The sequence below is a fragment of the Desmodus rotundus genome, chromosome 4, assembly GCF_022682495.2.
Source record: "Desmodus rotundus isolate HL8 chromosome 4, HLdesRot8A.1, whole genome shotgun sequence".
NCBI classification, from domain to species: Eukaryota; Metazoa; Chordata; class Mammalia; order Chiroptera; family Phyllostomidae; genus Desmodus; species Desmodus rotundus.
The window spans coordinates 125146736-125168879 of NC_071390.1; the positions used below are offsets into that span (position 1 = coordinate 125146736).

Genomic DNA, 22144 nt, shown 5'->3' on the forward strand with positions numbered 1-22144 from the left:
CCAATTTTATTTGTTAATTTTACCTCAAAGATGAAACAAAGAGAAATACTGACACTTTGACCCACACTAGGGGACAAACCAGATTCTACATTTTCCCCCTACTTTATTGAGGAATAATTGTATATATTTAAAGTATACAATGAGTTGATACAGATATGCATTGTTGAATAATGACCAAGATCAAGATAATTAACACATCCATCACCTCACATAGTTAACTCCTTTCTGTGTGTGAGTGGTGAGGATGCTTAAGGTCCTGTCACTCATGAGAATATTATGTGGATCTGAAGTAATAGGATCGAAGCGGGGAGGAGGAGAGGGGCGTGATGGGGGGGTTGTTGGGGGGGAAATGGAGACATTTTCCACTTCATAATTGAACAACAATAAAAAAATAAGAAAAAGGAAAGATTTTGATATCAAATAAGTTTGTGAAATGCTGTATTTGGCAAACCTAAAGTTACATTAGCAGAGGATTTTTCCAACCTTTTAATATGCTGAAGTGTGTGTTGCAAATTGGCAAAAAAAAAGTAATTCCTTTCAACTTACTCCTTGAAAGTTGCCAAGAGTAGATCTCAAGGATTCTCACCAAACACACACACACACACACACACACACACAGGTTTATTTAAACATCTTCGTCTTAAACTAATAAAAATAATATTGAATGTAAACTGTAATTGAAAAATTTTTAAATTAAAAAAACCCAAAAACTATCTTAAGAGGGTCCATGAGCTCCAATGGCCAAAGCTGAAATGGGATGGGGTCGGGCGATCACTCAGTTCCTTTCAACTCCCATTCCCATGATTTATTTCCCCTTATTTAGTCTATTACTAAGAAATTACAGCTAAATTACCGCCAACAATTTCTATTGCTGGGCCAGATCTAAAGTAGTGATACTACTTCAATATGACAACCATCCAAAGGTATTTTTTTCCTGACTTCCCAGATAGAGAAGGGCCAGACTTCCATTAAGAATATAGATTCTGGAGAACTAAGATGGCGGCGTAGGTAGACACACTGTGCCTCCTCGCACAACCAGAACTGACAAAATCGAACAGAAAGGAAGTCCGACACCAAAGATAAAAAATAAACATTCATCCAGAACGGTAGGAGGGGCGGAGACAGGCAGCAGGTCAGAGAGGACTTGCGTTGCTGCTGCGGGACTGAGACTGGCGGAGTGTGGGACCAACGGGGCAGGCAGTCTGACCACTAGCAGACCCTGTGACCCTACATTCACACACAGACAAACCGAGAGGGCCAGACTCAGAGTGGCTGAGAACAGGGCAGGCAGAGCGGCGGGGAGCACCCTGCGGCCCCACATTTGCACACAGATAAACCAGGAGGAATGGTGGGGAGTGAAGCAGACCGCACAAACCAGGGCTCCAGCACAGGGAAATAAAGCCTCAAACCTCTGAGTGAAACCACCTGTGGGGGTTGGGGTGGCTGCAGAAGAAACTCCCAGCCTCACAGGAGAGGTCATGGGAGAGACCCATGGGGGCCTAGAGCGTGCACAAGCCCACCCACTCAGGAACCAGCACCAGAGGGGCCCAGTTTGATTGTGGGTAGCAGAAGGAGTGACTGAAATCCAGCAGAGAGTGGAGCAAGCACCATTGCTCCCTCTCGGCCCCTCCCCCACGTACAGCATCACAGTGCAGTAATCAGTGTTACCCCGCCCCGGGAACACCTAAGGCTCCGCCCCTTTAAGTAACATGCACCAAGACAAACAAACAAACAAAAAAATGGCCCAAATGACAGAACACTTCAAAGCTCCAGAAATAATTCAACTAAGCAATGAAGAGATAGCCAACCTATCAGATGCACAGTTCAAAACACTGGTAATCAAGAAGCTCACAGAATTGGTTGAATTTGGTTGAAAACTAGATGAAAAAATGAAGGCTATGTTAAGAGAGACAAAGGAAAATGTACAGGGAACCAATAGTGATGCGAAGGAAACTGGGACTCAAATCAACAGTGTGGACCAGAAGGAAGAAAGAAACATCCAACCATAAAAGAATGAAGAAACAAGAACTCAGAAAAATGAGGAGAGGCTTAGGAACCTCCAGGACATCTTGAAACGTTCCAACATCCGAATTATAGGGGTGCCAGAAGGAGAAGAGGAAGAACAAAAAATTGAAAACTTATTTGAACAAATAATGAAGGAGAACTTCCCCAGTCTGGCAAAGGAAATAGACTTCCAGGAAGTCCAGGAAGCTCAGAGAGTCCCAAAGATGCTGGACTCAAGGAGGAACACACCAAGGCACATCATAATTACATTAGCCAAGATTACACAGGAGGAGAGAATCTTAGAAGCAGCAAGATATAAGGACATAGTTACATACAAAGGAGTTCCCATAAGACTGTCAGCTGATTTCTCAAAAGAGACCTTACAGGCAAAAAGGGGCTGGCAAGAAGTATTCCAAGTCATGAAAGGCAAGGACCTACATCCAAGATTACTGTATCCAGCAAAGCTATCATTTAGAATGGAAGGGAAGATAAAGTGCTTCTCAGATAAGGTCAAGTTCAAGGAGTTCATCATCACCAAGCCCTTATTATATGAAATGTTAAAGGGACTTATCTAAGAAAAAGGAGATAAAAAATATGAACAGGAAAAATGACAGCAAACTCACAGTTATTAACAACCACACCTAAAACCAAAACAAAAGCAAACTAAGCAAACAACTAGAACAGGAACAGAACCAGAGAAATGGAGATCACATGGAGGGTTATCAACAGGGGAGTGGGAGGGGGAGAGGGGAGGAAAAGGTACAGAGAATAAGTAGCATAGATGATAGGTGGAAAATAGACAGGGGAGGGTAAGAATAGTGTAGGAAATGTAGAAGCCAAAGAACTTATCTGTATGACCCATGGACATGAAATATAGGAGGGGAATGTGGGAGGGAGGGGGTGGGCAGGATGGAGTGGAGTGAAGGGTGGGGAAATGGGACAACTGTAATAGCATAATCAATAAATATATTTTTAAAAAAAGAATATAGATTCTTTTGCTGCATCCTCCAACCAGATCCTCTAGTAATTTACTTAAGCATATTTTCATTAAACAGGTATAATGAAATTGACTAACACCTATAGAGGTAGCATTATCTTGTAACAACACCTAAGCATCTGAAATAGGGGAGCTATCCAGGCACACCAAAGTACTTTCTAACTACATTTTATCAGCAGAGAAGCTAACTGCTGTTTTCTGGTGATTATATTTCTGCTCTCCTAGCCTAAGAGTGTACAGAATGGCATTGAAAAGTAGTGACTTTTCCTTTAGGTTATTGACATAAAACTGACAACTCTTTTTATAGTTTTTAAAAATTATACTTTATAATTAACTTAAGTCCACAATAAAGCAAACTATTCTGGTGGTTAGGAGAAGCCATATAAATGATGTCACCAAACATAATTTATAACTCTACAGAAACGCCACCATAAGACCAGGCAGGGACAGCTTCTCAAAGCTGCCAAGAAATTTTTCATGAGGTCATACTCGGTATAAATTGGGTGGAATGTCACTGCTACCTCTTCTTCTAAAAGGACGGGAAAACCTCACTGTCACTCCATGGGCCAAAGGAATGGGGCAATGTCTTAACAACAACTTTTGTGAACTAAGAATAACATTATCACTTCAACAGATACTGCCTTGGCAAAGAGCACAAATGACCACTTACTCTATATTTTGGTGAACCAATTTATAAAATAATTTTAAAAGTTACCTTGAGTGAACAGATATACTGCATCCTGGTCAGTAATTGCTGGTATCACAAGGCAAAAAGAATGAGAGTAGGATTAATACATTAAGGACTGTATATCATTTTATTTTAATTTCTTAAAGTGTAGCCCTCAGATATACATCATCAGAGACACTCAGAGGGCTGCTGGAATATAAATTCCTAGGCTTCTCTTGTAGTAATGACACCACTTCCGCCAGTATCTGGACAGCTGAAATGGTCTTTTAACATTTTCTTTCTTGTCATTTTCAGATCTCATTGGTTCCCAGATTTTGTACCTTCTAACCTCTAATTCTCCTTTGAATTAGCCTCATCCTCCCCACCCTTTGGCCACTGCTTCAGTTAATGCTTTCATCATTTGACATTTAAACTCTTACAATAACCTTCAAACTGGGTCCCCTGCCTCCACTTTGGAGTTTTCCATGCATCCACTTCTACTTTACCAGAGTGATTTTTCTAAAAATGTGTGTTAGATTATATCCTTTTCTGCTTGAATCTTCTAATAAGAAATCAGCATTTTATTTCCTATAAACTAAACTTCTTAGACAGGTTATCACACTCTCAAAAATAATTTTAGTTTATGAAAGTTTATTGACTGCCAGAAGTTTCACAGGGCTTGGTTATCACATATGACTTGTGTTAGAGGAGCTAAAAAATCTTTTTGGAAGCAGGAAATAAAAAGAGCTGACCATTGCTTTTCCTTCTTTGAACAGAGATACTTGACTTCAAATCCTGACTACCCTACATGCTGACTCTGTGACATTGGGCAATTATCTAGCTTTTCTGAGTGGAACCAATGAAAGTATCTGTAAGATATGGTTGTTGTGAGGATTAAACATGCCATAATGTATGAGTGTCAGCCAGTCAGAAAGGACCCACCAGCCATGGAGCTGCAGCAGAGGAGCTGGGAGTCCAGGTTAGGGCTAGGGAGACAACTTTGTGGTCCTGGTACAGTGATTGTTTACCAACAGATTTCAAATCGCTTTCCTACCTATTAGTAAACAATCATATTGAATACCAGTCAGATTGAATACCATTGGTGTGGAAGCCACCAATATCCTTTAATCCTGAGCTAATTATGAGGGAATCATGGTTTACTAAGCTAGCAGTATATGACAAAGTTGGAGGAGTGCCCTTAAATTCTATGCATGTGTTAAGTAATTCTGTTAGTCATGCAACAAATATTAATGGAGTATATTTTATACTAGATACTAAGTAGTAGGACAGGTGGATTAGCAAGACAGGCTGGTTCTTGCCTTTAGGAAACTTACAGAATAGGATGAAGACAAACAAAAAATCATGAGTAATTGTGTAGTTTCTTTTGTGATAAATGTTATGAAGGCAAATGAAGGAGTCTGTGACAAGGGCAAATAATTGAGTGATGGAAGTTAGAAAAGCTTACAGTAGAAAGTAACAGTTCTGATGAGACCTGATAGATGCACAGGGGTGATCTAGGGAGTATTATAACAGTTGGAAAAATGTAGGCAAAGGCCATGAGGCAAGAATAAAGGAGCTTGGCAGCTGGCAAAAAAATGACAGTGTGGCCAGATTATGAGAAAGAGAAAGAGAGTGGTATATTATGAGGCTGGAGGGGTATGAACCAGATCATGCAGTGCTTTAGCTGAGATGGCCATATTATTTAATGTCCAAACCAGGACACTTAGGGAGCAATATTAATCGTGGGTCTTGGGACAACTGACGTGAGATGAGACTGTCCTGTGCAAACCAGAAAATATGGTGTTCTACTTACAGGGGTGTGTGTGTGTGTGTGTGTGTGTGTGCGCATTTTATGGGAAGCCACAGGAAACTTTTAGGCAAGGTTGTATTTGTCTTGTAAAATATTTCCTTGATTGATTTGCGGGGAATAGAGCGGAAGGAGCCAAGAAAATATATACAAAGGATAGTATGGAGGATAGTGCAGAAGTTCAAATGAGAAATGATGGTGTGGACCAGAGTGGTAGCAATAGGGATAAAATCAAATGGACATAGTTTCAAGACAGGCAGAAATGGAGATGACTTGCAGAGAGAATATAAAGATATTGCTAAATATCCTAATTTCTTCTTTATTCTACAAATACTTTCCTGACATCTTCCAGCTGCGTGCCTTGTTCTGGGTGAGGTGATCTTTAATTAGATTGTTCCTGGCCTTGAGAAGCTATTTGCCATTCCTATAACATACCTACAAATCGAACCCCTTGCAACATCAGTCATAGGAGTATTGAAAGGGAAAATTAATAAAGAGTTTTTAGCAAATAAAATTTTATGTATGAATGCTAAACGATTCTCTAAACTTTAGAATGTTTTATATTAGAGGGCTACATACTATATCTAGTTTATAATACATTCTTTTCATAAAGTTTAATTCCAAGGGAAAAAAAGGTCAGTCTCTCATTAAACTAAAATGTGAGTTAGTTAAATTGAGGGATATATTGAAACAAAATGATATATAAAAATGGTACTTGCTTGTTATCTCAGTCGGAAGGTTTATTTCCAAGTTTCCAAACTTATTCAGCATTTGACGTGAAACAGACTCAATTCTGCTTTTCATTGATGCCCCATTGTTATTTCTAGGGAATTTAAATTTCATAACAGTATCTGCTATCACACCATTGCCACTTTGCCTGAAAACCAAAAAGATATTTTAAAAATGGATAATTAGGATAATTTCTGCTCTTCTATTTATATACTCCTTTTTTAAAATTTTGGAATAAGTATTTCTTTTTCTTTTTTTTTAATTTTTAGTTATTCAGTTACAGTTGTCTGCATTTTCTCCCCACCCTTCCACCCCACCCCATCGAACCCACCTCCCTCCCCCGCCTCCACCCTCCCCCTTGATTTGGTCCATGTGTCCTTTATAGTAGTTCCTGTAAACCCCTCTCCCCACTGTCCCCTCCCCACCCCCTTCTGGCTATTGTTAGATTGTTCTTAACTTCAGTGTCTCTGGTTATATTTTGTTTGCTTTTTTCTTTTGTTGATTATGTTCCAGTTAAAGGTGAGATCATATGGTATTTGTCCCTCACTGCCTGGCTTATTTCACTTAGCATAATGCTCTCCAGTTCCATCCATGCTATTGCAAAGGGTGTAAGCTCCTTATTTCTCTCTGCTGCATAGAATTCCATTGTGTAAAGGGAGCCCTAGTACATTGTTGGTGGGAATGCAGACTGGTGAGGCCACTGTGGAAAACAGTATGGAATTTCCTCAGAAAACTAAAAATGGAACTGCCCTTTGACCCAGCAATTCCACTGTTGGGATTATACCCTAAGAACCCTGAAACACCAATCCAAAAGAACCTGTGCACCCCAATGTTCATAGCAGCACAATTTACCATAGCCAAGTACTGGAAGCAACCTAAGTGCCCATCAGCAAATGAGTGGATCAAAAAACTGTGATACATTTACACAATGGAATTCTATATACTCCCTTTGAATGAGCAATAAAACATTTACTTGAGGTATTTCACTTTAGAACTGATCCACATAACAGTGTTTGTGTAAGTAATGACTTGTCATGTTCTTATCCCACAGATATTTGATCCTAATGCATAGTACACTGTACCTGGCTTTGCAGTCAGAATGCAGAGGTTGGATACCAGCTCTGAAATTTACTGCTTGACTCTGGGTAAGCTATTTGTTTCTTACTCTTTTCTCTATCTAAGTCTCCTCATATGAAAATAGGTCATTATGAAGATTATGTAAATTTATATATGTAAAATTTTGGAGAATAATATGTAGAACAGTAAGTGCACTACAAGTATTAGCTATTATTCAACTTCACAAATCTCCCTCCCACCAAAAAAAAAATCCCTCATCTCATTAACAAAGTTATAAAGAAAAGAGGTTCCAATTTTATTGACTTAGAAGATCAAGCTAAATTTCTGGCTAAACCTATACCCATTTATCTGGCTACAAAATTAAATTTTAACTTTTGTAGTCATATGTTAAGATTTTATCTCCATTTCAATTAACCAGACATTCGTCACTACAAACATTGATAATTATGTAACACTGAGATAATTTCTACTTCTTCCATGTAAATCACCATGTGAGTCACTCCACCCACCAAACATGGGATGTCTTCTTTTCTAAAAACCTGTAGTAGGCAAATCTGGTTTTGATGCTCTTATATGCACCCTAGTCTTCCTCCTTTCACTTGATTGCCAGTTTTAATATAGTATCCATTCCAGATATTAATTTAATATTTACTTAACAAATATTAAATAAGCACCTTCTAGTGCTAGGCACTATTTTTATTTTTATAAATTGGCTATGACCAAGACTCACAGTTATATCTTGCAATTTAGAAGGAGAAGTAGACCCTAAGGAATAATTATAACCTCCATTTCTAGCAACATGAAAGTCTAAATAATTATTTTTTAATTTCCAAGTAAAACAAACAGAAATGCTAGAAAAATATAATAAATTCCACTTGAAATACAAGGCTGAGCTCACATGAAAGCATGAGAAATCTTGGAAGACCAAAAATAAAGAAGAACATAAATATTATGTGGTAAACCCTAGACTATGCAACAGGCTGAGTTTCAACACTTAGCATATTCAGTATTTAGATACCGAATATGAGGCTTTGGGTTAGTGCAAAATAGGGAGATGGGCATGAGTTTCAAAATAAGGTCAGAATTTTTAATGAACTAAATCCTTAGAGAAAACATGGATTACACAGAAATAATTCTGATCATCCTCTCATTAAAAATAAATAAATAAAGGTGTTTATCTGTCTCAGAGGTCCAGGTCTAGGTGGGAAAAAAAGGTTCTCCTGAGTATACAAAACCATGACCCTGGCTACATGAAAGTTCTGGATTTGCATTTATACTACTTGCATGGTCCCAGAGACTTTGAGCTATGAAACTGTTTAGAAAAGACAAAATTCAGGCAGCATTCCATCTAGCAACTAGAAGGGCACTCCAACAGGTTGTACAAAATGGAAAGCTTTAAAGGTAGAAAGGGGGGGAGCTACGAACGAAAGAGAAGAATTATTTTTGGATCATGAAGTCTTTTTTGGGGGGGGTGGAGGAAATCGTTAGGGTTTTTATCATGCAGATTGCCTCTTCTTTCTATGGAGGGGAGAATGGAGTAGGCCCACATGAGGGATTACCTAACTGGTGCTTAACCAGGAAATCTCAGACTGGTTGATACAGATTACATTTCTGGGAGAGGTTGAAACTGCAGTTACCTCAGGTATTTTTAAAAATTATTTATTTTACAGAGAGAGAGAAAGGGAGAGAGAGCGAAACATTGATTTTGTTGTTCCATTTATTTATGCATTCATTGGTTGATTCTCATATGCGCCCTAAGGATCAAACCCACAACCTTGGCATATTGGGATGGTATCCTAACCAACTGAAGTACCTGGCCAGCATCTAGATCAGATACTAAATCTAGGTTTGGTATGGGATTTTAGCATGAGTGATGCCATTTTGGGCCTGTGGTTTTCTCTTCAATGTAATTAACTAAAAGTGTTCCATGTTCTGCTGATCTTCCTACAGTGTCTGATAGAAGCAGTCTTCTGAAGGTTATATAAAATCCAGGCTGTGTAGAATCCCAGTTATAAAGTGGGATTAAAGAAAAGCATACAATCCCATTGGTAAAAAAAAAAAAAAAAAGAAAGAAAGAAAAAAAAAAGAAAAAATCATGAGCTGGAATGAGCAGAACAAGAAGAACATCCTCAAAAACAGGTAGTCAGATAAATATATTTGAAATGGTTAATGACATAAAAGGGGAGAATCATAAATATGAAAAAAGTATAGGACATTATCAGAGCAGACCAGGCGGATTCTCTAAAACACATAGAGCCTGCAGACAGGAAGGCATAGTCATAATGTTTTTAATTGAAACACAATGGATGGGTTACACAGAATAGTAGGCGAAGCTGAAGAGAAATTAGTTAACTGAAAGATAGAGATGAAGAAATCACATGGAATGTTAACACAGATAAAGAGATTAAAAAATACAGGCTCAGAGATAGGAGAAAGCTCAATGCTTCCCTAATGTAGCGCTAAAGAAGAGCACAGAAAAGTAAAGGAGCAGCCATATTACAACAGATAATGAGAATTACCTGGAACTGATGAAGACACAGAGCCTCAGATCTCAATGACACTAAAACACACTACATAAAAGAAGCCCCACGTACAAATACATTCTAATGAAACTGAACTCCAAAAACAAAAGGACAGAGTTCAAACAACAGAGAAAAAGTAGCTAGCATAGAACATTTTGACTGAGGTGATTTCTTAATAGCAGGAATGGAAGGGAGCATTTAATTGTATCTTCAAAGTGCTGAGAGCAATTAGCTATCAACTTACAATTTTATATCCACCCTAAAGTATTATTCAAGAATGAGGCTAAAAAGGACATTTTTAAGATCAAAACAAAACAAAAATATAATTTATTACTTATATACTCTCTGTAAGAATTTATAAGGGAGTGCTTCAGTAAGAAGGAAATTGAACACAGGAGGGTGAAAAGCACAGGAAAAATTTGGAACAAAGAAAATGATTAACTGGTAATCTAAAAAGACATTGACAGTATAATCATAGTGACTAATTGGCATTACAAATAAGGTGGAACTAAAACATTATTAATAACAACATGAATAAGAGTTCCAAATTCCCTGTATTATTTGGAGGAAGGGTGGTAGATTAAGCCAACTCTCCTTGTTCAAATTTTAACTATATTCACTAATGTAATATAAATAGAATGCAATACTTCTAAACTAGTGAAATAAAAGAAAATGAAAAAACTCAAGAAGGCAAGACAGTAGGAAAAAGAAAAGAAAAAACAATATAAAGAACACAACATAACATGGAAGAAATAAATTAAAATGTAACATTCATCACAGTAAATGTAAGTTGACTAGACTCTCTAGTTAAAGGCAAACATCATCAAAATATGTTAGAAAATGTAATCCAGCTTTCTTCTTATTGTAGGAGAAATAGCTAACCTATAAGGATATATAATGTTGAAAATAAAAGTGTGATAAAGAATTACTGAAAAATAACCACAAGAAAGTCAATGTAACCACACTTGTATCATACATAAGAGACATTAAGATTAAAAAATGCTAATTAGGAATAAAAAGAATTAATAACTTGTTAAGAAATAATTTGTGAAGAAGATACAACAATTCTAAACATATAGGCACTTGATAATATGTCCTCAAAATATATTGTACAAGGAGAAACAGACAAATCTATAGTGGTAGATTTCATTTGAGTGACATAACTATTAAGCTTAAGTGAAAGGAACAGAATTGATTATCCAGAAACTCACCTACACATATACACAAACAACATATCACAGAAGTAGTATTGAAAATCTAAAAAAATTACTCATATGGAAGAAAATATTGGAAAATGTGTTTCTATATATGGAGAGAAAGAATTTCTTAAGACATTTTACAACTAATTTTCCACAAAAAAATTCCATAAACAAAATATAAAGATATGCTGTAGACAGGGAGAATAATGTAAATAGATGCTCAAACAGGACTAAGTGTTTTATACATACTTAATTACTATACATATTAAATTATACTAATTTATTTGATTTTCATAACATCCCTATCAAAGAGACATGTCACTTCCTCTTGGGAATTGTGAATAAAAGTAGGTTTTTCAAGGGAAATTATTTCCTGATTTGTTGGCTCCCTGTACCTCAAATTCCCTGAGAAGAGGGAATCTGAGGTACAGAAAGGAGAAAAAGTATGTGTATATGTGTGTATTTCAGTCAAAGAAATAGTTACATGACGGCCTTGGGGCTAGGGAGAGTGAAGAACTGCAAGAAGTGTTGTGGTGGGTGAAGAACGTAAAGATGGTACAAGGAAGTCAGATAAAGGGAGGGTTAGTATTTTATACATACACATGGAAATAAATAAAATGTCTTAAGGAGACATATACATATACATCTATATTATATGTATCAAGATTACATATATCTTTGATACATGTATAATGTAGATTGAGGAAAGACAGGAATTAAAAATGACTCTCATATTTCTTTCTTCAGCAACTAGGTTGAAGGTTTTGCCATTAACAGAAGTAAGTAACACTAGAAGAGTAACATTTGGTGGGGAGAGATGATAGGTTCAGGTCTGGACATGTTAAAGTTGAGTTGTGTGCAAGATATACGTACGATATCAAGTAGATAGCTGTGTATGAGAATAAAGTTCTGGAGATACAACTTTGAGAATAATCAGCATATAGGTGGCAATGAAGCCACTGAATGAAAAGAAGGGAAACTGAGAAGATGAGAGGCCTGTAGCACAGTCTGACATTCAACAACATTTGAGGAATGTAGAGAGAAGGAATGAGAACTAGCAAAGGAAATGGAGTAAGTGGAGAGGTAAGAGAAAAATCAGGGGCGTGTAGGTTTATAGAAATCTCGGGATGGTATTATTTCTAGGAGGATTGAAAGTCCAACAGTGCCACATACTGTTGAGAAATCCAAAGAGAGGACCGATAAGATTTCTTTGGAGTTTGTTATTTGGATGTTATTGTTCAACTGGACAAGAACAATTAGCATTTTGTGGTGGGGTGAGAATTGGAATTGCAGGGGATTAAGTGGTAAGGGGGAAGTGAATAAAAGATAAGACACAGATAGCTCCCTTCAGTCCTACATGCTTTGAGACTAGCAGTTAGGACAGAGACCTTCACAAAAAGGTACTAAGGCGAATGTACCTGAAGTACATTTTGGAAAATACTTTTTTCATGGATTCTTTCTACTCCTCTAACCCTTCAACAAAACTTATCTGACCAGAGCTCTATTCTCCTGGGTACTTATTAGGTGACTACAGAAAATGAGAAAAATTAATTTTATTGTAGTGTTAGTATTTGAGGAAGAATTAAATAATTCTGTTTTTCTTTCAAAGAACTTTTGCATACTTGCATAGTTGGAGGATTGAACAATGTGGATATTTGAGGCATTTGTGGTAGGGTCAGTACAGGGTGACTGTTTTAGCTGTGATTGCTTGTTTTATCACATTATGTGAATTGGTACAAAATCAACTAAGGCAGGAAGGGAAATAGCTAGCGTGCCTGATTCTACTCCCTCTATTATTAGTTCATGACAGACATGCTTGGATTTGCCACAGCATCCTTTTTGTTCCAGGCACACAAAAACCCAAGCCACCTTTGATGTTGGTTAGAGTCTCCCGGTCGTGGATGCATACGCCCAGGACCACAGCACTGCACACCCCCAGAGGGCCCTGTGTACAGAGACTGCACTGTGAGGGGTATCCACTGGGTGTATACAACAGGACAGCCCTGTGACTGCATCTACACCCAAATCTCTCTTTCCTTTCCTCCTTTTCCTACTGAGGATTAAATATGGTTATTTCCATTAGTAGGTAAATAGGTCGTATCTGGCATGTTTTATTTCTGTTTTGGCATTGTTTTAAAACTTGCCCATGATACTATTTTCAAAATATTGCAATGAATTGTGTGAACATTTCATTCGTTATCCACTCTGTGAACAAAAGTCAAGTGGACATCCAAGTTTACCTATCTTCTATATAGTTCCACTCACCTCAGTTTGACAACATGAGCTCTGATGAAGTGGTTTCTCAAATTCGATTCTTTGAATGTTGTAGTAATCTGTAGAAAGAAATGGGGGGAAAACCTCTCTGTAATTACAGTTCTTCCTCTCTTTAGTCGTTTCTCCTGAACCTTGCAATGTGGGACTTATTAATGAGAATAGGGACTTGAGGTATTAGTTCAGCTCAGTTTAGTTTAATTGCATTTCTAAACATGTGGCAGTTTATGTAAACTTTTGATGAGGCCCTTTTCTTCATTTATTACACACAGATGATCGTGGACAGGATGGGTCTTCATTAGAAGCCATTCTAAATACACCAGGTGTTTTATTAATTGAGACCCCTTTTTAATGTGATTTGTTGGCTTTTCCTAGGGGTTGGGGTAGGAGCCAAGCCAACATTAGGGAAATCCACTGACACGGCTTACATTCTGTAATCCCTTAGCAACCACTTTGAAAAGTGTAAAACCAGCTTAAAATGTGTGGCAATGGAGATCTTGAAGAGAAATGAGGAAAGCAGCCAAGGGCAGTCTTTTCCTTGCTATTTCTGATCAGTGTCTGAGCATCAGAGGGTTTTTATCATCAGTTGATAATTTCCTGACCTGACCTTAGCTATCTCCCTGAATCATTGCTCAGATCCAGCAAGGACGGGCCTCTTCAGGTATAAAGTTCAGTTTTACAATAAACTAGGAGTGATTCTGGGACTAGAATAATTACCCCAAGTTGCAGGATCAGATGTAGTAAGGTTTCATAATAGGGAGTGGATTCCGTTAATCTGTAGTGTGAGGTTGCTCCAAGGTGGAGGCGGACATGTAAAGATGAAGGTAGGGAAATTAGGTAGCATGTTGAATGTTATATTAAGAGAGGTTGTGAAGCCAATTCTTCTGGAAATTGTAAAGTTTATGCAATCTCTATTACACCATAGTGTATTATTCTTTTCAATCAGTTGTTTGACAAAATGATAACTTTTTTCCCTAGAGAGGCCTTGAACATTTTTAATAATAATGAGACTATTTTATCAAAATAATTCATGTTCCTTTTAAAATAACTCCTAAGAAGCATATTGCTTTACCTAAGTTATTGCTTCTCCTGGTAATATGGCTCTAGTCCAGAGTAGAAGAGTGTCAGTTCTGACATTACCTCCCTGTTCATTTACTTGTTTGTTGCTGTACTTGTATATTAAGGTTATCCTTTCCATGTTTTAAAATTTGTGTTTTGTAGAATTCTTACTGATTTTGATTTGGGGGATGTTTATTGATTATTGATTGATTTGGGGGAGGTTTAGTTTACTTTGAGAACTAGATAATACAGTTTTTAAATCCAGTGGAAACTGCAGATCACTGAAATCTACAGGAGCAGGTAAATGTGTGCAGGAGTCAGTCCTTTCTACTGTTACTACCCTCCCCCTCTTCCCACAAGATATCTTCACATATGTGCATGGCCAGCCAGCTGACATACAACCAAATAAGGTGCCAGTGTTGATCCATTTGTTAATTAGTAACAAAACTAAGTTTCTTTCTTTCCCATTTTTAAAAATTCTTTAAGGGGAAAATAGCTGTGGAGTGGTGTTTGCGTGCTTTCTTCCATCACTCCAATAAGTTATTGTGAATCCTTCCCTGGGATGAAAACCCTTATTTTGCAGACCACTGTGAGTTCCACCCTGATTGCACTATCTTTACTTTGTGTCCCCAGGACTTAGCACAAGAATCAACAGGTAGAATTCATCATTTATGTATTCATTCAACAAATATTTACATGTCAAGTATGTGCCAAATTCTCTTCTAGGCGTTAGGCAACAATCAATGCTTGACAGATAAATTTTACCAAAAAGCCCTGATAGTATAAGTGATATGGTAAGATGAATTTCAAGTTGATACTGCTTCCTTTCTCTTCCTGTGTCCTAGTTTTTTTTTTAATGTTAATTCCATTATATATATTTTGGGGAAAACTGCAATTGTTTGCAGAATCTGTTGCAATACCACCCCTGATGCCAAATGAGTGTTTCAATGGTTCTGTTATCCCAGAATGAATCCTAACTGAAATCTCTTGTTTTGTTTGGAGAGACCCATTCCATCAGCATTTACACTTTTGATACATGCATTTTGCAAACAGGTGCTTCCATTATTTCTAAATGGTTTCGTTCATTTTTCACTCATTCAACAACAGTTATTGAGCACTTCTTGTGCTCCACTGCCCTTCTATCAAGTACTGGGTTACAATGGTGAGAGAAAATGAACGACCCTTGCCCTCATGGAGCTTACATCTAATGAGGGGAGACAGGCAAAAATAAAATTATTATCCATATTTAAGTAAAATGTGGTACGTATAGCTTTATAGAGAGGAATTAGATCCAGTCCATGAAATTAGAGAAGTTTCCGAAGGAAATTCTTATGGAACTGACATCTTCAGGAAGAAGCAGGATTAGATCATTGAAGAGGAAGGAAAACCTCACAGGTGGAGGGAATGGCACATGCAGAGTCCTGCAGTGGGAACAGACAAGCTGTGCTTCAGGAATAAAAGGCCAGTGCAACTATGTAGCGTAGACAGCAGTGAGGCTAGGGTGATAGGAAAGGCCAGACCATGCAGCATTTGGTCTTTATCATAAATAATGGGAGTCTCTGAAGTATTTTAAACAAGAGGAAAATATAATCAGATTTGTCATTTGAGAACAGTATCTCTTGATGCATATGGATAATCAGTTTTAGGGAAGAAATAATGCAAATTAGTTATGGTGTTATTTTAGTACTCCAGAATAGAGGTGATGTCTTGGAAGGGCATGGTGGTAGTACAGATGGAGAGGAATGAATTTGAGGCAAATATGGGGATTAAAACTTACAAGACTTGGTAAGGAATTTGATATTTGGAATGACAGAGGGCAAGGATGGAAAGGATGAATTCTTTGTTTTTTTGATCTGAAAAACTGAATAAGTCGTGTCATCATGAATGGGACTATGACTGGTGGAAGAAGGCTAGGATCATGTGAGAAGATCATAGGTTGGGTTTTGGAACATGAGGTATTTGAGATTTTTAAAAACAGTAGAGATGTCAAGCTGACAATTGGGTGAAAAGATATGAAGTCCAAAAGAAAAGCCGGGCTAGAGATAGAGTGAGTCATTAGTACATGAATTTGGGTTGAGGTCAGGTCATGGCTGAGATCATCTAGAGATAGAAAACAGTGTGAGAGGAGAGGAGGGTGTAGGTCAAAGCCTTGTGTTAGTTTTAACATTTATAGGCAGCATAGAGGAAGTTTATAGGCAGCGTAGAGGAGGGTGAGCCTGTAAAGCACACAGAGGAGGGGCCACAGAGGCAGGAAAAGAAAAACAGGTTAATGGATGGTATGAATGTATTTTATGGAAATCATAAAAATCACAGACTTTTTGAGTTAGAAAGTACTAGGAAAGCATTTAGCCCAACAACTTTATTTTACTGATCAGTAAACTGAGAACCATAAAGAAGTGAATTGCTTTCTATAATAGAAGGTTCTAGGACTATTTCACTGCTCATTAAGTAATTCAACATTGCCTGTGGGACAAGGATAATGACGGCACACGCGGCGCCATCCGGAAATGGAATGGTTCTCGGATTTGTGGTCAGCAGGCCTTGGTTTGAATTCTGGTTCCACCACTTCCCAGTTGACTAGCCTTTGCCATTTATTAATCTCACAACCTGTGCTTACCTGGCGATAAAAATGATTTATTTATTCATATGGCAGTTATGAGTTGAAATTAAATAATATATGTGCAAGTGCTATGTAAAGTATAAGCATGATATTAAAGTATTTTTCATATAATGTTTTAAATGTTGAAAGTGTTTTTACAGAAGGGTAAACAAGATTAGGGAAGTCGTACATCAGAGGAATTTCAAGGGAGATCTTGCTCTGACAGGTGTTTAAACATATTATAAAGCCACAGTACTATAAATAGTTTGGTAGTGGTGCAGGCAAGAGTAATCATTCGAAAAGAATAGAGTACAGAAAAAAGAAAAGGAAGAACTTAGCATATGATAAAGGTAGCATGACAAATAAATCAATTGCACTCTTTAACATACAGTTTTGGCAGTAGTAGGAAGAAGCTGGATCTCTAACTTACTCTAACATAAATTCCAGACGAATCAAAGATAAAATTATAAAAACTGAAATAATAAAAGTACAAAAAGAAAATGTGAATGAACATATTAGAATATTTGGAGTGGAGAAAGAGATTTTTAATTGGTACAAAAGTAAGAAATCATAAAGATCAATAATTTTAGTTACATAAAAGTATTAAATCTATTGGACATAAAAAATTCTACATTACATACAAGGCTGAAAGTTAAATTACATATCAGGGAAATACATGCAACATGAATGACAGGTAAATTTGGATATTCAAATAAAGATTTTCCCCCAAGATTACTTAAGAAAGAAAAATGCTCCATGCAATAAGAAAATGGGCAAGGTCATGACCAAAAACCTCAAAAATAAAATCATGAAAATGACCTGTTAATATATGAAGACAGATTAAATCTTACTAGTAATCAAATAAATTCAAATCAAAATAATGAGATACTTTTTACTTATTAGCAGCAATTAAAAAGTTTACAATGCCTGGTGTTAATGCTATGGAGAAATAAGCACACTTGTGAATACTTATATACTACTGATGAGAATGTAAACTGAGGCATTTCTGGAGTGCAATCTAGATATTAAGATAAATCTTTAAAATGCACAGGCCACACTGTATTTGTATAAAAAATGCTTGAATAAACAAATACATGTGGAAATAGACAAATAGAAGAATTTTAAATATTTTTCAAATATTCAAAGTATAACTCTCTACTCCTTTATTCTTAATGTGTGACCCGCACATAGTGTCTTTTTTCCAAAGAGTCTGGTGTGGAAAAGGGAGGGAGTAACTTTAGAGTAGAAACCTGACAAACACTACTCTAGCCAGTGATCAAGGTCAACAGTGATGAGTCATATTAATCATAATTACATATGATGTAATGAAAGCAACACTGCTCCTCCATGGTCTTCCCCCCCAAACCCGTAACCCTGCTCTAACCATGAGAAAAACAGCAGATAAACCCCAATTATGGACATTCTATAAAATACCTGGTCAGTACTCCTCAAAGCTGTCAAGGTTATTAAAAAACAAGGAAAATCTCAGGAGCTGTCATAGTTTACAAGAGCCTGAGGAGATGAGACAACTAAATAGAATGTGGTATTCTGGATGGGATCAGGGAGCAGAGAAGTACATTGAGTAAAAACTAGGGAAGTTGAATAAGATAAGGCATTTGATTAATAACAATGTATCAATACTGGCTCAGTAATGTTAACAAATGCACTATTGTATGTAAGATGTTAATAGAGGAACATGGGTGTGATGTATAAGACATCTCCATATTATCTTTACAACTTTTCTGTAAATCTAAAATGCTTCTAAAATAAAATCTTCAATAAACACAAAGAAAACATTTAAAAGTCTCTAGAGAAAAAAAAACATAGGTCTTATACTCTGAAAACTCTACTTCTGGGAATATATCCCCCAAATATAATCATGCAAATGTACACTGGGTATATAAACAAGGGTGGTCACCAGAATATTGAATATAATAGCAAAAAACTGGGAACAATTTAAAACTTCATCAATAAAGAACTAGTTATATAAAATATTATACATCTACACACATAATACTGCTTAGTTATTTTTAAAAGTATATTTCTAAATTTATTAATCTTTAACTCAACATATTTTGGGGAGACAAGTAGATAAACTAGCATATATAGTCTGATTTTATTGGCAGATAGTTATATGTACCTTGGCATGTATCATGTATTCAGTTTACATAGAAAGGCACCTGGGAAATCAAAATGTTAATAGTGGATATATCTGAGTATTAAGATTTTGTGCAGGAGAACCAAGATGGAGGCATAGGTAGACACACTGCACCTCCTCGCACAACCAGAACTGACAGAAAATCTAATGGCAAGGAAGTCCGACACCAAGGAAATAAAAAATAAACATTCATCCAGACCCGTAGGAGGGGCAGAGACGGGCAGCCGGGCGGAGAGGACTCACGTTGCCTTGGCAGGACTGAGACTGACAGAGTGTGGGAACGGGGCAGGCAGTCTGACCACTAGCAGACCCTGCGGCCCTACAGCTGTGCACAGATAAACCAAGAGGGCCGGACTCAGAGTGGTGGAGAACAGGGCAGGCAGAGCAGCAGGTAACACCCTGCGGCCCCACATTCTCGCATAGATAAACCGGGAGGAATGGTGGGTAGTGAAGCAGACCATGTAATCCAGGGCTCCGGCACAGGGAAATAAAGCCTCAAACCTCTGAGTGAAACCCCCTGTGGGGGTTGGGGCGGCTACAGGAGAAACTCCCAGCCTCACAGGAGAGGTTGTTGGAGAGAACCACAGGGGCCTAGAGTGTACACAAGCCCACCCACTCGGGAACCAGCACCAGAGGGGTCCAATTTGATTGTGGGTAGCAGAGGGAGTGACTGAAATCCAGCAGAGAGTGAAGCAAGCACCATTGCTCCCTCTCACCCACTCCCCCCAACGCAGCCACCAGCATTACCCCGCCCTGGGGAACACCTAAGGCTCCGCCCCTATAAGTAACAGACGCACCAAGACAAACAAACAAACAAAAAAATGGCCCAAATGACAGAACACTTCAAAGCTCCAGAAATAATTCAACTAAGCAATGAAGAGATAGCCAACCTATCAGATGCACAGTTCAAAACACTGGTAATCAAGAATCTCACAGAATTGGTTGAATTTGGTTGAAAACTAGATGAAAAAATGAAGACTATGCTAAGAGAAACAAGGAAAAATGTACAGGGAACCAATAGTGATGCGAAGGAAACTGGGACTGAAATCAACAGTGTGGACCAGAAGGAAGAAAGAAACATCCAGCCAGAAAAGAATGAAGAAACAAGAACTCGGAAAAATGAGGAGAGGCTTAGGAACCTCCAGGACATCTTGAAACGTTCCCACATCCGAATTATAGGGGTGCCAGAAGGAGAAGAGGAAGAACAAAAAATTGAAAACTTATTTGAACAAATAATGAAGGAGAACTTCCCCAGTCTGGCAAAGGAAATAGACTTCCAGGAAGTCCAGGAAGCTCAGAGAGTCCCAAAGAAGCTGGACCCAAGGAGGAACAACCAAGGCACATCATAATTACATTAGCCAAGATTACACAGAAGGAGAGAATCTTAGAAGCAGCAAGGGATAAGGACACAGTTACCTACAAAGGAGTTCCCATAAGACTGTCAGCTGATTTCTCCAAAGAGACCTTACAGGCAAGAAGGGGCTGGCAAGAAGTATTCCAAGTCATGAAAGGCAAGGACCTACATCCAAGATTACTGTATCCAGCAAAGCTATCATTTAGAATGGAAGGGAAGATAAAGTGCTTCTCAGATAAGGTCAAGTTAAAGGAGTTCATCATCACCGAGCCGTTATTATATGAAATGTTAAAGGGACTTATCTAAGAAAAAGAAGATCAAAAATAGGAACAGTAAAAATGACAGCAAACTCACAGTTATTAACAACCACACCTAAAACAAAAACAAGAGCAAACTAGGCAAACAACTAGAACAGGAACAGAACCATAGAGATGGAGATCACATGGAGGGTTATCAATAGGGGAGCAGGAGGGGGAGAGTGGAGGGAAATGTACAGAGAATAAGTAACATAAATGATAGGTGGAAAATAGACAGGGGGAGGGTAAGAATAGTGTAGGAAATGTAGAAGCCAAAGAACTTATAAGTATGACCCATGGACACGAAATATAGGGGGGGAATGTGGGAGGGAGGGGGTGGGCAGGATGGAGTAGAGTGAAGGGGGGGAAATGGGACAACTGTAATAGCATAATCAATAAATATATTAAAAATATAAAAAGATTTTGTGCATATTTCTTCCTTCCTTATATTTCTTAAATACACTGAATTTTCTTTGTTTGTATATTATCTTTATGACAAGAGACAGTACTCAAAATACTTTCATTTTGATAACAAAGTTTATACATGTATTTTGATTTACTATAAAGAATGTTTTTGATAAGAATAACAAGCTTGCTTGATTAGGGAATAGTTAATAATTTTTATACTTAATAATATTTAAAAATCCTTACCTGAGTATATGCTCCTCACCCAAGGATATGCTTTTTTAAAATTGATTTGAGAGAGAGAGGAAAGGAGAGAGTGGGAGAGAGTGAGAAGAGAAGCAAAGCGCACACAGAAGGGAAGGGAAGGGTAGGGAAGGGAAGGGAAGGGAAGGGAAGGGAAGGGAAGGGAAGGGAAGGGAAGAGAAGAGAAGAGAAGAGAAGAGAAGAGAAGAGAAGAGAAGAGAAGAGAAGAGAAGAGAAGAGAAGAGAAGAGAAGAGAAGAGAAGAGAAGAGAAGAGAAGAGAAGAGAAAGGGGGAGGGGGAGAAACCTCAATTGGTTGCCTCCTGTATGTACCCTGACTGGGAGATTTAACCCACCACTTAGCCTGTTCCCTGACCAGAGATTGACACTGCATCCTCTTGGTGTACATGATGATACTCCAACCAACTGGAAAGGGCATATATTTTTAAGGTTCATCAAAACGGTAAGAGTAAGTAAGCAACCTGGAGATTGGTCAACTCTGACTCAGCGGGGCTGAAGGTGAGACCCTGGTTTGTAGTGATAAACAAATGCTAAGGGTCCATTTGTGAGATTTTTTGGTGGGCAGTCTGTGGGCCTCTTTCAGTGAAAGTCCAAGCTTCTTGTGCATAGTTTCTATATCTATCATTGAACCAAAGTGTGATGTTGACCAAACTATGTTGTTATTGGTAGGCAAACATGTCTTCTAACACCTACTACCTGTGTGTTTAGTTGGATAAGGAAAAAAGAACTAAAGCCAAA

The 22144-nt window shown here is 37.8% G+C and overlaps 1 protein-coding gene across 3 annotated transcripts in view; it reads right to left on the reverse strand.

The window, feature by feature from the left end:
• The window catches only part of LOC112320144 (transmembrane protease serine 11D), a 51006-nt gene that overhangs the window by 12045 nt on the left and 16817 nt on the right, over nt 1–22144 (reverse strand). For 2 of the 3 annotated variants that reach the window (XM_045185698.2, XM_024577587.3), the window contains exons 4-6: nt 13268–13335; nt 6195–6352; nt 3717–3755 (exon numbers count right to left, since the gene is read on the reverse strand). In XM_045185698.2, the coding sequence (XP_045041633.1) occupies nt 3717–3755; nt 6195–6352; nt 13268–13335 (265 nt within the window). The remainder of the gene's footprint in view (nt 1–3716; nt 3756–6194; nt 6353–13267; nt 13336–22144) is intronic. The other variant, XM_045185691.2, reaches the window with a different exon arrangement.